Source organism: Trachurus japonicus, chromosome 11, assembly GCF_045865225.1.
Source record: "Trachurus japonicus isolate A0001 chromosome 11, Traja_1.0".
NCBI classification, from domain to species: Eukaryota; Metazoa; Chordata; class Actinopteri; order Carangiformes; family Carangidae; genus Trachurus; species Trachurus japonicus.
Genome location: NC_140917.1, coordinates 15,875,349 through 15,890,252, shown reverse-complemented (window position 1 = coordinate 15,890,252; position 14,904 = coordinate 15,875,349). Strand labels below are relative to the sequence as shown.

The window sequence follows — 14,904 nt, the reverse complement described above, 5'->3', positions numbered from 1 at the left end:
CATCTTAAACCCACCACCAAGTATTTCAACACTGACATTGCTGATATTACCTGGTAAAAGATGTAAGTAGTTCCTTCACCTCTGGCCTCTACGGCTGCATCTGGAAATTATTTTCTTGATCAATTTAACTGCTTATTTTCTTTATTAATTAACAGAAAATATCAGAGAAAATGTTAAAGTTCCTCTGAGCTTTCTACAATCTTCAACCTCAACAAAAATGACTTCAATGACAGAACATCCACGTTAATCCTGAATCAGGGGCGTCGTATAGCACAGTGGGCTGACCAGGCGCTTGATATACAGATGCTATTAGTTCTCACTGCAGTGGCCCCGGTTTGACTCCACCTAGCGGCCCTTTGCTGCATCATGTCATTCCCCCTCTCTCTGTCTTCCCATTTCCTGTCTCTCTCCAACTGTCCTGTCCATTAAAGGCATAAAAAATCCCCTCAAAAATACTTAAAATAAATAAACAAAATAAAAGCCTAAATGAGTCTCGACAAAGGCTAATGAAGTCCTTGCACAATAAAATCTGGGTAATGACGACACAGAGCAGTCGATTTTGTCAAGTTTTAATTTCCTAGACCATTTGGTTTTGCACAATGTCTCCAGGTTCAGTTTCTCTCTTAATACAAAGTGTAGCTGGACAGACAGGTTTGCAAGAAATGACGAGCCCCGGCAGCCATCTTGCCCGTCTGACCGACGAGTTTCACCTCTGACCCCGGTGTGAATGAACGAACCCAATACATCATATCCAGGTTAATACAGGTTAAAAGTTAACTCCACCGATTTTACACATCAGTCCTTTTTTTTACAGGTCAAGGAGAGTGGGAGCATGTCGCATAAATCCTCCTAATACTTTCAGAAAAATCTAATAAATTGCCTCCAGTGACGCAACTGAAGGCCAGCAGCTCCAGACCGATGCGAAATCAGTGGAGTTCGCTTTCTTTAGAGTCAAACTGGAACATTTTTACATATTGAGGATCAAAGACAAAGCAGAATCTGGTTAATTTGTTGTTACATATTGATTAATGATTGTTAGTTTACTTTACATGAGCTCTTTAATGTGCGCTGTGTAAGTTAACAAGAGAGCAAATGAATCATATCAAATCACATTGACAGGGAAGGACAGACTTTTCTTTCTTTTTTTTTTTTTGCTTGTGACATTTATTTAAACTTTGAGAGTAGTTTTAACCTCAGGCTGCAAAAAAACCCCCAAAAAAACACAGGAGTTATGAAAACCAGGAACCAGAACGTTTCTTGCTTTACAAAAGCATCTCAAGTCCTACTCGCAAATCTCTCCCCCTCTCTCTCTTTCTCTCTATGGCTGGTCATCCAGTCAGAAACACGTAAAAACAGCATTTACAATATTCATATATACAAATATATAATGTATACACACTCACTCAGACACACAGACACATACAGTCAGGAAAAAAAGAGAAAAAAAAAAAATCAACTGCGACAGAAATAAGTGTTTTAACATTTCATAATCACACCGGGGCACAGTTCATTGAACTGCAGCTGTGGCAGCTGTGTGACCTCTGACCTCTTCACCTCCACGACTGACTCAACGGATCCTCCCCACTTGTTACTCTGCATCGACTCCTCTCACTGCCATGGTACTTTAAACAGGCAGAGCTTTTTTTTTTACTCCCGAGTTGCTCATGATGATACAAAATCCTCGATGGTCACACCCCGTCTGTGTTTGTACAGCTTTGTGGGAAAAGGGAGCAACAAGTGTTTTTTTGTTTTTTCCACAGCAGCAGCACGCACTGATCGTTTTAGGACAGGCTCTATCTACAAGTGACTTCACAGTGCAATGGCAGTTTTTTTTTGTTTGTTTTTTTTGTTAAGACAAATGTATATAAAAATGCATCCCTCTGTGCTATTTCTATCCGTCAGTCTGTTTTTAAGAGCAAGTCGCAGATCTAGAAAGAAGTAATTGTTCATTTCACGAGGAAACTGTAAACAGGAACGATTCACTGACATTTTTTCACCCCGGACACCGTGCATACATACGTACGTGCGCGCGCGCGCGCGTGTGTGTATAACTGACTGAACCGCTGATACTCTTTGGCCTTTTCAGAGTAAAGAAATCGCTGCTACAGCAACTAACAGCGCTAACTCTCCACAAACCTTCCTCCCTCTCTCTGTTTTAGGAATAAACGACTGACTCTTTGAAGACGGATGTAAACCAAAACAGAATTAGTCACTGCCTTGAACTTTTCCTCCACCCACCTCTCCTCTGCAGTGCTCGACACACACGCACGCACACACAAACAAATGAAAAATCCTCTCCGTAGCTCACATAATACTGTCTCTGAACCCCTTCTGCTTTTTGTGTCCCCCTTTATTTTTCTGTGTGCATATATCTACAGGTGTGTGCGCAGAGAGGGAGGGCTGACACGACTTGTTTTGGGGGTTTCACACGAGTCGACACCACTTTTCAGTGAGTGTTTCTTGCATAAACAATAAAATAAGCAGGTGGGTGGGGCCGAGTGTATCCCTAAAGCAAATCTGCCTTTTCCAGGAGGAGTAGAAGAAAAACAAAATCCTGTAGTTCTCGTTTTAGGATCAAACACAGTGCTACACTCTCTCCCAAGTTCAGTACCTGCTTGAAAATGTAACATGAGTGTGTGTCTGTGGCTCGAGTTAAGTGTGTGAGTTGTTGGATTTTTCCATTTTTTTTGTTTTTAGTGTTATCACATGTTTATTTTTTTTGCGCTCCTCCCTCCCTGTGATCCACTCGTGTGTCTGTATTTTCATCCATTCATCCATCCATCCATCCATTCATTCATTCACTCGTCCATCATCACACGCTCAGGAGCCAGAAGAAGAAGAAGATGGCCACGAACAGGAAGAGGGAGTCCTGCCAGTTGTTATTGCCGTTGTTGAGGTTACCGTTGCCTTGGTGATCACCTGCATATTGATCTACGGGGTAGAGGAGAGGGAAGGTAAAGTTTGTTACAGTGGGGCAGACAGGAGAAAACCCAATACCACTGAGGTTTTATTTCAGACATGGAGGCCATTTGAACTGTAGTTTCTTACCGAGTCACTCCATTATAATCAGGTATATCTTTGCAAAAACTGGGTTTTTAGTTCTTCCTCTAGTAAAGATGCTAATATGTTGCTACATCTGTGTAACATAATTTTGCTTAGAGCACTGCAGACTTTGTTTCCAGGCTTTAATGTAGCCATAGCCTGTAAAAACTGGTTAGCAAACAATATAAACAGGAGTTAGCATGCCACTTTGTTTCCCTTAATACCAAATTTACCTATTTAGTCATTATTATTATTATTTTATTTTATCCTTACCTCAATTAATAATTACAATATCCAACTCTCTCAATTAAGCATTTTAGTACTGTGTGATGTGTTTTAAGCAGATACTGAGACATTGTGAACTCATTTAAAGAGGAACCATGAAAGATTTGCACCTTAATTTAACAGGTTAAAGGACTTGTTACAAGGAGAAGCATCTCTTGGCCTAAAAACCAACTTTGCAACCCGGTGTCCCAGATCCCCTCTCTAAAAAAAACATGGACTGCTTTACGGCACTACGACACAAACACGCCCCATAAATGAATCCATAATCTATAGTTAACAAATGCACATGGCCATGGGGGGATGGAGGAGGGTTAGTGAAAATATGCACTCTGAAACTGTAGGGGGAGCTCTGTAGAGGAAAAAAAAGCAACCAATTTGCATAGTTCCCCTTTAAACAGTTAATAAGGGCCCGACTGATGTGACACAATGGTCAAACATATACAGTTTAAATTTTTATTTTCCTCATATGATTTAAGCAGACTGGGCCTTTCTGCTGATTCTGGCTCATGTAGGCTACCCGTGTGTGTTTACCTGCTCTGTGAAAGGGGTCGTTGGTGTTGAAGACTGTGGTGAAGAAGCCGAAGGGGAAAGCACCGATGCCAAAAGACATGTGAAAGCCGGTGTCCCCGAAACCCTGAAACATCTGCACAGAGAAACCCGAAGATGAGACAAGAAAAACACGTGAAGATAAAAGCTGCGATTGTGGGAAAAATGGTTCGATTTGACTTTCTGGAAGGTGATGATGAGTGAGTAGAGAGAGCGACTCACCCCGCCTCTGCTCTCTGGCTCTGTTCTCTGTCCCTGAGGCCGAGGTGGAGTTTTCAACCTGAACAACGACAGAACCAGTCACTCATCAGGCAACCACAATACTATTATATAGCAGGTAGACGTAGACACACACACACACACACACACACACACACACACACTGAGTGTACCTGGGGTCCTCTTGGCTGGAGCTCCCTCTGCCGTACAGTGGGATGACTTTCTCTCTGCTGATTCCAGCTTTACATACAGGACACTGCTGCCTGCTGGGCCGCGTCTCTAGCCACTGAGAAAGAGAAAGACATCAAAATGTTTACAACAGAAAATCAGACAAAAACCTGTATTTCTGAGGCAAACTGAGGTTTACTGTCTCAAACTGAGGTTTACTGTCTAAATACTGGGTTCAGTAAAAGACTGAGAGGCCTCAACTAGACGTTTCTGAGAAAGGCTGCAACAGTTTCTTGTTTTATCCAGAAGCACATTCAAAACAAAACCTTTAAAATTATTGAAAATCTTTTTTTTTTTTTTTTTTTTAATTAAAAAAATTGTCTGTGATAAAATTTCATTTTTATTTGGCTCTACTGCATGTTGTGCTCGTGCTACTCTGCTGGGCCATGTGGAGCCTGTGAAGTGGAGAGTAGCGGAGAAAGCTGCAGTAAACAGATGCATTAAGTGCATTAGCATGTTTAAGCTGCACTAAGTCACTGGCAGGTGTAGTTTCCATGCTGAGGTTACATCACCACCCCCCTAATTACACCTCACTTAACAGGCCAGGGACAACTGCTCCACTACAGCCCACACACACACACACACACAAATGCACCATCATCATCAAAACAACATTTTGTCGGCTTTCAGTGCAAATCCACAGGTCAGAGTTCACTACAATGAAATGACTGAATTAAAGCTACAAACACATTTCTAATCGTGTTTATCATTTTACCTATAAAATACCAGAACTTATTTTATCCAGAAATACTCAAACTACACTGTCATCTTCAGTTTTACACACCTGGAACTTGTGGATTTCTTTCTTGATAAATCACTTAAACAAGTTAGTACATTTATTTTCAAACAACTAACTGTGTGTGTGTGTGTGTGTGTGTGTGTGTGTGTTTTAGTGGCTTCATATTAATTCCCAGCAGAGCTCCACCCACCAAACTAAAGGGTTGAATCAGTCAGACTAGTGGGTGTGTGCATGCAGAGCTGGGACCAGTGTTACAATGCAACAAGACCAACAGAGGAAGTACTCACTTGATGAAGACAGGGCCAGCTGTAGAGACAGAGAGGAACAGAAAGAAAGATTAATTTACATTCTCACAATAGCACCGTTCTCTCTAAAATGTCAGCTGCTTGCTTCAATAACACCGCCAACACCCTTGATCCTGGTTTTTATCAGATGGATATGCATCACATTGACCTTGACGGCTGCAGGAAACAGGAGGTCCGAGTTGTTTCTGGTGACTCTTACTCAGATTTTTCCTTAATCACCTGTAGCGTCCAATCTATCAAAGCCCAGCCGTCTGGAAGATCCTGTTTTTTAACGAGACGGCTGATTAAACTCATCCCTGCTTCCCCATCGCTGCTATTAACTGGCTCCATCTGTTGTCAGCAGCTAGCAGAGTCTCGCCTGAGCTGTGGCCGACCGGGCCGACCCACTGCTGCATTGTGGGAGTCCAGGATGTACGGCCGCAGGTGAATATCCCTACACCTTGTACCTCACGGGTCTTTAATGCCAACAAGATTTAAATATCTTTTCTACAGGTTGGTTTCAGCTGAATAAACTGCAGCAAAAATACCAAATGATGCGTTTAAAAAAAAAAAACTTTTTAATTCTAACAAACTCATCTTCAAGTATTAAAGGGATATGTTGCACCGATAATTAAAGGCAATGAACCCACTGCTATGACTGTAGGGATTATGGCAATAGGCGAATTTGCCAAAATGTTGAACTATCCCTTTAAAGGTCTTTATATATTAATCCTGCAGCAGGGCCTATACTTTCACCCTGGGACCTCAGTTAATTAGGACACGCTGCAAAGATGTGCCTTCTGCCCTTAGGTGCATTTTACATTTCTACTCGATGTGAACGCAGCACTTTACAAAACCCAGGATGAGGGCGCACCTGTCATCAAGTCAAGTTGTGCATGTGTTTTTCTTGTTGCACAGATGGAAGCAAATCAGTGCGGTTTGAAAACTAATTTAATTGTCTTTTGAAGAATCTCGTGTTTGACTTTGCCAACTTCTTTATCTCTCCAAAGGTTTCTCTTTACGGATCTCCTGTGAGCGACTCTTGACAGCTCAGAATCTGCAGGTTATCCAGGCAAACAGGCTGGACTCGCTTCTCCTGTCGCTCTCGGCAGCTTCATTACCACAAAAAAAAAAACCGCTTCGGGGCAACTTCACCAAAAAGCCTGAATGTGGAACATGAGCAAGATAACCAGCTGAGCCGAAACAAACTACCCAGCTGTCAATCTGCAGGTTGCCGCACACACATAAACACACATTCATCCCCACACTTCAGGGCGGCTCACAACAGGGCTCAGTGTGCACAGCATTAGTGTAATACCAGCTATCAGATTGCTGCTGAGAATGGCATTCCTGTGGATGCAAACGGCTGAACAAAGCGCAGGGCCGAGCTAACATAACAACGCATTCAGCTCCGATTAAACATGTGGCCACACGTAAAGCAGAGCTGAAAATAACCGTTTGATTTAACGTACAAGCGGCTCAGCGACTGTTCAGCTGAGGCTCAAAACAACAACAACAGCGTGAAAACACACTTGCCAACACCACATTACATTGTGAATTTTGAACTTGGACTAGACTATTATCTGCTCAGTGAGTCGGTCCTGGTGATAATGAGGCGTTCACAGACAGACGGCAGTTTGTGTTTTTAGCAAACATGATGCTTGGTGGTTTGTTGACGAGACTGACAACAACAGAAGAGGATGTAACGTCTGTCCTCAGCTCTTCAGTCTAAAATCTTCTGCAAACATAGAGAAACAAACTATTACAAAGCTCAGTGAGACTATCCTCCATGCACTGTGGATGCAGGTAAAGTTTTTATGTAGTTAAAGCGGCAGCAAATGTTGTTTCATTACCGACTGGTGTGAGGCTGATCATTAGATAATTAAATGCAAAATGCAACGTCCAACTACTGTCACTAATGCAAACATGACTGGAGCGGATTACTTTCCTAATTTATTATATTATCCATAAGGAAATAATCATCATCATAATATCTCAGAATAATAGCCCAACCCACCAAAATATAAAATCAACTATCACTCACAGTCTCATATAGACATACACAATATTTTCTTCTTTTAAAAAAAAAAAAATATATTTATTTATTTGAGAAGACTTAAATGTTAATTTTTTCATACTAATCTTCAAAAATTCAAGCAATTTTCCAAACACTTCATACAAATTCAACACCCTTCTTATAAGTTTTATTTTTTTATATTTTCTTACCCATTTCAGATTTCAACCATTCAACTGTTAAACTATAAATATGCAGGACTTCTACATTTTCCACAAACTTTTTATTAACATGTTTAACTTTTACCGTTCAGATATGTTGTAGTTATTTTTAGTTATTCTGCCCTTTAACGGATTGTATCTACTTCTATATTATTCTACTTTTACACTTCATATATTTTTTCATCTATATTAGTAATGGTTCAAAAATGTTTTCAAACTGTTGAGTGCACTTTAACCTTTCAATTTCTTCATACTAATCTTCAACAATTCAACAATTCAAGTAATTTCCAACCATTTCATACTCATCATATTTTATCCTCTTGTTAAAGGATTGTAACAACTTCTATATTATTATAGGCTACTTTTACTCTTCACATATTGTTTCATCTATATTAGTAATGGTTCAACTATGTTTTCAAGCCGTCAGTTTTAAACTTATTTGAGTAGACTCAAGCTTTTCAATTCATTCACACTATTTTTTACCAATTCAAGTAATTACCACCCATTTCATACATCCTCCAGCTTTCATCTTCTACTTTTTCTCTTCAGATATTGTTTCATCTATATTAGTAATGGTTCAAAAAAAAATTTCAAACTGTTTTAAATAAATCTGAGTGCACTTTAACCTTTCAATTCATTCATACAATTCTTCACTAATTCAAGTAATTACCACCCATTTCATACATCCTCCATCTTTCATCTTCTACTTTTACTATTCAGATAGTTTAATCTACATTAGTAATGGTTCAAAAATGTTTTCAAACTGTAAGTTTTAAGTAAATCTGAGTAGACTTCAGACTTTCAATTTCTTCATACTGATCTTCAACAATTCAAGTAATTTCAAACCATTTCATACTCTCCATATATTGTTTCATCTCTTCAAGATTTCTTCAGCAGTTTCTCAACTTAATTCAGCATAGTTTCAACAATTTATTCAGCTCATTCAGCTTCCAGCTTTCAGCATTCACCCGTATTTCCTTCAGGAAATGCATTTTCTAGTTTATCACATTATCCATAAGGAAATAATCATCATCATAATATCTCAGAATAATAGCCCAACCCACCAAAATATAAAATCAACTATCACTCACAGTCTCATATAGACATACACAATATTTTCTTCTTTTTTTAAAAAAAAAATCTGCCTTGCAATTTTTGACTTCCTTAGACAAAATTGATGTCTAAAAGATGTTATTTTCTGTCGTCAGTCTAAAGATGTCAAATAGACGTTTGACACGAGTTGAAAGGTGGGCTTTCACTTTCACACTGTGTCTGATGAACTCTTTCCCAAGATGTTAAAACAAGAAATTCATTTTGTGAATAATTAGGTTACCATCCATCCAGAGACAGATGATTTATGTTGATTGCTGTCGAACTCTTTTCCCTAGTGGGACATCAGATTACTTAACATCTTCTCTTGTACCTCAAACAATCATTCGATGTGATGAGAGATCAGAAGTAGCTATTTTAACCAGTCATAAGACAAATAGTAGGGAGACACAGTGTGTAACCAACTCACTGGGACAACTTGTTTTCCTCAGGTGTTTTACATACTGTATGCAAACACTTTCAACCTGCCTCTTTCTTCTCAGCCTGAACGCCGGGCGCTGGCTGCTGCTGGTTGACGTTAATGGACAAAGTCATTTCACTTTCTCCATCGATTCCCCTGATGTCACTTCTCTCTTCTTTTCTAATTCCAACTTTATGAGTTTTTTTCCCCCAACGACAACACGTACTTAAGTGGACTGTAAAGATGTCACACGCTCATTAACCTCAAAGTATTAAAGTGACATTCATGTCAAATCATCCCTCGGGACGCACGATTGGCTGCTTCCTTAATTTTACTGTCAAATTTAAGTGTTAATCTGAGCAAGAGTTGGTGAAACATCTGATGGAGCAGAGTCTGTTCACAAGGAGGTTGTTGTTGTTTCTAGACAGCTGAACAGCAGAGTTGTGACGCTAAAAAAAAAAAGATATAATTCAAAGCATTCAGGCAACAAACGCTGTGTTTTTCTGCAGCTGAGCTGATGGAGAAACGCCAGATCGGCCGTCGCAGAGCAACAAACTGTGTCAAAGTTAAACATCCAGTTCAGCTGAGTTCAGTGCCGTCTGAGTGACACAGACCCTGTGGAAAACTTAACATGTTTTATTTCCCAATTAAGCTGCTGATTTGAAATTGCAACAAGAGAACCGACGTCAGCACATTCATTCATTGCCGATAGTTTCATCATCACGGTTTCATCACACTGCAGCGACGCTAGGAGGGGGGAGAGGGGGGACGCAGGTAACATGGCAACTAAATTACATCAGCTTGGATGCATGGCTGTGTAGCAACTGCACATGCAAGTGTGAGGCGATTTCAACAGAAATGCACTATTCCCTCGGTCAACTGACTAAACCATCAGCAAAACATAATTAGGCCCCATTAACATTCATGCACCAATCCCAAGGAACCAGGACGTCAAAGTCGGCAGCTGTGAGGGAGGGGCCGCTGAAACACTCAGGTGGAAAACACGCACCCATGTTTAAAACATTACATTTCAGCTACAGACACTTTAAAGCTAAACAGCAACTTGTCTCTCTGTCACACTGTTCTGTGTTTTAGTCACATCCACGTTTTAATCCCTGGTAAACCACGACTTCTTCTGTGCAGGCGAGACAGAAAGTCGTTACACTAACCTGTCAACCTTTTTTTAAGCTGTCTCTGTCACACAGATCAATATTTATTCAAGGTTTAAGAAGTGACATTTTAGCTGCTGCTGCCACAGTTCAGTGCTTATCTTTAAAAAACAAAAAGCACAGTAACACAATTTAAAAAAGAAAGCACTTTTTTAAAATTATATTTTAAGATTCCTTGTAGTTTTATTTTTCCATTTATCTTGGGAAAACGACGCATTCTTTTTAATCCATCCATCCATGCTTATTTCAAAATAAAAGACTGGGGTTTCATATCGGGGTGTTGTCATGCATGACTACACCCTGCTCTGCTGCAGTGACGACCAGCTTTAGGCAACTCCCTTATTCAGAAAGAAAAAAAAAAACCTTTCTTGTCAATCAGGGTTGTTGCCCCATTTAATGGCAAAACCAAACTCCAGGTTATTTTTGGAAGCAGCAAATTAAATATTTCACCTATGAACGCTCCATTTGATCATGTTCACACAACCCCGAAGGCTTTTCTGTGGGAAAATGGAAATGATAAAGAAAAAAAAAGATATTTACATTTTTAACATCCAGGAGCATTTTCTGCTGGGTTTTTCTTTTTCAACAAAGTCTGTTTCTGCTGCCAAAACATGCGCGCACACACACACACACACACCAACAACAAGTACAGAGAAGTTAGATTTTCTCCTGTTGTGACTACTGATTACAAAGCCCTCAGTTTGACTCCAGTCTGACACTCGTGGCCTTAATCTCACAATAATCTGAACCTGTGAGCAAACACAGTCAGCCGTCAGTCAACACTCAGTTCATGAATGGGACACACACACACGTCACTGAGAACATGTGTACATTTTCAACACAGAGTGATTTGAAGGTTGAACATTGTGAAACTCTTGATCACAACCGCGATAGTAAAGACGACAAGAATCACAGCTGAAGTGCAAAACCTCTGTTTACAGTGAACACTTTGCTTTCATTACTGATTATTAGAGTCACTCTTCCCACCTAGACGTACCGCACCGTGTCTAAATGACTTCAGATAAACAAAAACTTCATCTGTTTCTCATAATCCTGACTCTGCAAGGCTGAAACCAACAGATATTCATTTACACTAAATCCCATCTTTACTGTAAACCTGACTGTGGTGTGACAGACTGATCTGATCTGAAAACTGTGAATGATCGACACACTGAAAAACAGAAGTTAATGTGTCAGAGAGAGTGGCTGAGTGAGCAGCAGGGTGTGTGTGTGATCTATGAAGGCTCCTCCTGCAGCGGTGACCTCTGACCTACAGTAAATCAAACCGACTGGACCAGAGAGGCCCCAGCTTTTTACTCAGGATCATATCTGTCAAAATCATTTGATTTATCTCAAATTTGTCCCACTTTAGGTAAAATACCAAGTAATAAATACACAGAAAACCTCTGGCAAAGAGGTTGTTTTTTTTTTTTACATGGTAGAACAACTAGTTGATTATCTTCATCGTCAATACACCTGACCTGATGTGACCTGGTTATTTTCTTTAATCAGCTGATTGTTTGGTCTATAAAAAGGTCACAACACAGTGGAAAAATCATTATTCCTGAACACACAGTGAATGAAAACAACCATGATGTTTGAAAATAACACAACGAGCCAATAGAAAATGAAACCTGGGATAATTGTTTTGGCTTTTTAAGAATGACGTAACCTACGGACCAACATGTTTTCATGCAACATTTACTTTGATTCAAGCAAAATTGAGGGTGAACAACATCTTATGTGTATTTTCCTTTTCCTTGTAGTTTTATTTTGGCATTTCATCAGTCTATTTTTACTCTGCACTTTCTAACATATTTTAGTGTCTTTTTACTGCTTCCTTTTACTGTGCCCTTATGCATGTTGGGTCTAGCTTTGTAAAATCAAATTTCCACAATGAGAACAATATATATTTAAAGGATTATTTCAAAATAAAAGACTGAGGTTTGACATAACTTAAGGTTGCTACTGTTTAATATAGATACTGAATCCTGGGATATTTCTGTGTGTTTGCTTTTTAAATATTGATCAATATGCCAAATTACCATTTAATTTCTAATGAAGCAGGCAGGTGTTTACCCCGGGTTGTCCACAACAGATGCGTAAAAGTTTTTTTTTTTTTTTTTTAATTAAACACTTTTAAACTATAAAGACTCAGCTCCAGTCAGACAGACATGTGAGTCTCATTTGTGGCCTGGGTTGATTTCGTCTGAGCCTGTCGCTCTCTGGGTCTCTGGGTCTCTGTGTGCTACATAAATACGGAGAGGTTACAGCGACGGGTCTTTGGATGTTGATTCTGCCGTCACATGAGCTCAGTTTGACGGGGAGAGGAGGCCGCACACTCCGGTGGTGCAGCGGGCTAACCACCACCACCACCACCACCACCACCACACACAAACAACAACCACCACTAACACACAACAACAACATAACATCAAAAACAACCACCCCTGCTCCCATCCCATAGCTGCTCGTACCAGAACAAGTGGCCGCACATACTGATGACAGCATCCCGGGCAGTGTCCAAACAAATGTTGCACTCGAAGGTGGCCCGGTCCCTCTCCCGGTCGCCCTCCGCGCTGCCTCCGCTGCTCCCTCCACCGCCGCCGCCGTCGTTGCTGCTGCTCTCCCCGGCCGAGAAGCCTCCTCTGCTGGCCGGGCCGCCGCCGTCACTCGAGGAGCGGGGATTCGCGGCCGCCATAATGTTTATTACCGCCGAAACAAGCGAGGAAAGGGGAAAGGGAAGGTAAAGCACCGACCTGACCCACCCAACCCAACCAAACCCACACACGGGCCCAGAGTGAGTCGAGCTGTCGACGTTCACGGTTTCACAGTCCGACCGAGGTAACGAAGTGTCGTCGCCGAAGCAACCGGCGGTCGGTGCTGCTGTCGCTCTGCCTCCCGAATGAGCACTTCCGCTTCCGGGAAAACAAGAGGCGGAAGAGAATATTTAAACACCGCCCACTTGTATCATGCACCTGATAATTTCTACCAAGACCGACTAAAAAACAGTTTGTTGGACACAGCACTGAGACAAAGAGTCCTCTTGCAGTCTTCTGATTAATGCTGCATCATCCACACCCTCAGAATAAGCTAAAATCTGAGGATGGCCTTTTGAGGTGACTTTTGAGAGCTTTTGAATCTCAGTCCCAGGACCATCACAAATGAAGCACCTCAAGCCATAAACTCCATGTTGTACCTGCTAAAATAGACAAGTGTCATGGTTTTTTGTCAAAACAGACTGTGGTGGTCCATACAACTAGACTAAGGTTACTATAGTAGAGAAGGTTGCCACAACTCAACTCAATATTTTTTCCCCAATATGATGGACCATGGACTCGATCAAGACAGTTGTGTACCTATTGAAACTGAATTACTACATAAATTAGCTGTAGCTCATCACTACATTACAACATAAACTAGCTCCTATGGACATTATCAACATTTGCTAATGACTCTCATGCTTGCTAACTAGATAGTTATCTAACATTAGCTAGGTGAATGGTTGTTCTTTTTAAGCAATAAACAAGAGGAACACATTTTTGGTCATCTGACCATTATGTTTTCAAGCCCCTTCCATTTCCCCATGGCCATGAAGGAGAGGACCCCATGATGCTGTGGAAAGCATGTTTTTTTTCACAAAAATATGATTTTTGCATGTAAAAGGTGACATGATACAACTCCTGAGCCGTGTCTGGATAATAGGTAGACACATATGTGCATGATTAAATTACTCAAAGTCAGATAATTTAATCATGCACATGTTGTACCTGCTAAAATAGACAAGTGTCATGGTTTTTGTCAAAACAGACTGTGGTGGTCCATACAACTAGACTAAGGTTACTATAGTAGAGAAGGTTGCCACAACTCAATTGATCACACTGGTTATATATTTTTTCCCCATGATGGACCATGGACTCGATCAAGACAGTTGTGTACCTATTGAAACTGAATTACTACATAAATTAGCTCTAGCTCATCACTACATTACAACATAAACTAGCTCCTATGGACATTATCAACATTTGCTAATGACTCTCATGCTTGCTAACTAGATAGTTATCTAACATTAGCTAGGTGAATGGTTGTTCTTTTTAAGCAATAAACAAGAGAATATTAATGCATTTCTTAATTTACTAGATAAAAGCGTGTGCTAGCAGAAGGAAAAACTATTATTATGTCAAAAGGTAACTATCATACCTTAAAATCGTGTTTGTTCTCCAAAAATATTTGCCATGATGCAATGCTCCCTCTCAATCCTTCCAGAGGGCATCATGACCATAGAAACCACACTCATGTACTGGGTATCATGCATGTGCACAGTTGGTGTCATCACTCTTCTGAAGTATGACTGGTCTGGTCTGGTCTGACTGAAAATGACGAAAAGATGATCTGCCTATTGTTGCTCTACTTGTGTGATATCATCCTCACTATTAACACCTGTGTTCATCCTCGGTATGTATATATTTTTGATGTTATGATGGATGACATTGCCTATTTGTATATGACCTGTTTGTGTTGTATTGTTGTATTGTTGTGTATAGACACTGCCTTTCTGTAAGTGAATCACTGAAGGTACACCTGTACTCAAATTTGCTGTAAAGCTGCTGAATGCACTTAAATATATGTTTTATCCATTTCTATGGT

The 14,904-nt window shown here is 40.4% G+C and overlaps 1 protein-coding gene across 1 annotated transcript; it reads right to left on the bottom strand.

Annotated features, from left to right (window-relative positions):
• Positions 1-1,140: 1,140 nt before the first annotated feature.
• rnf5 (ring finger protein 5) lies at positions 1,141-13,165 on the bottom strand. Its single transcript, XM_085791246.1, has 6 exons — positions 12,735-13,165; positions 5,347-5,365; positions 4,266-4,378; positions 4,096-4,153; positions 3,859-3,970; positions 1,141-2,931 (listed from the first exon to the last, which is right to left on the bottom strand). The coding sequence occupies exons 1-6, from the start codon at positions 12,956-12,958 to the stop codon at positions 2,813-2,815; spliced, it is 645 nt and encodes a 214-aa protein (XP_085647372.1). The 5' UTR covers positions 12,959-13,165; the 3' UTR covers positions 1,141-2,812.
• Positions 13,166-14,904: the final 1,739 nt, after the last annotated feature.

Coding starts and splice junctions, on each gene's coding strand:
- rnf5 (XM_085791246.1), bottom strand. CDS start 12,958: ATGGCGGCCGCGAATCCCCGCTCCTCGAGTGACGGCGGCGGCCCGGCC. Junction 3,971..4,095: donor AGCCAGAGAGCAGAGGCGGG/GTGAGTCGCTCT, acceptor TTCTCTGTGCAG/ATGTTTCAGGGTTTCGGGGA. Junction 2,932..3,858: donor CGACCCCTTTCACAGAGCAG/GTAAACACACAC, acceptor TCTACCCCGTAG/ATCAATATGCAGGTGATCAC.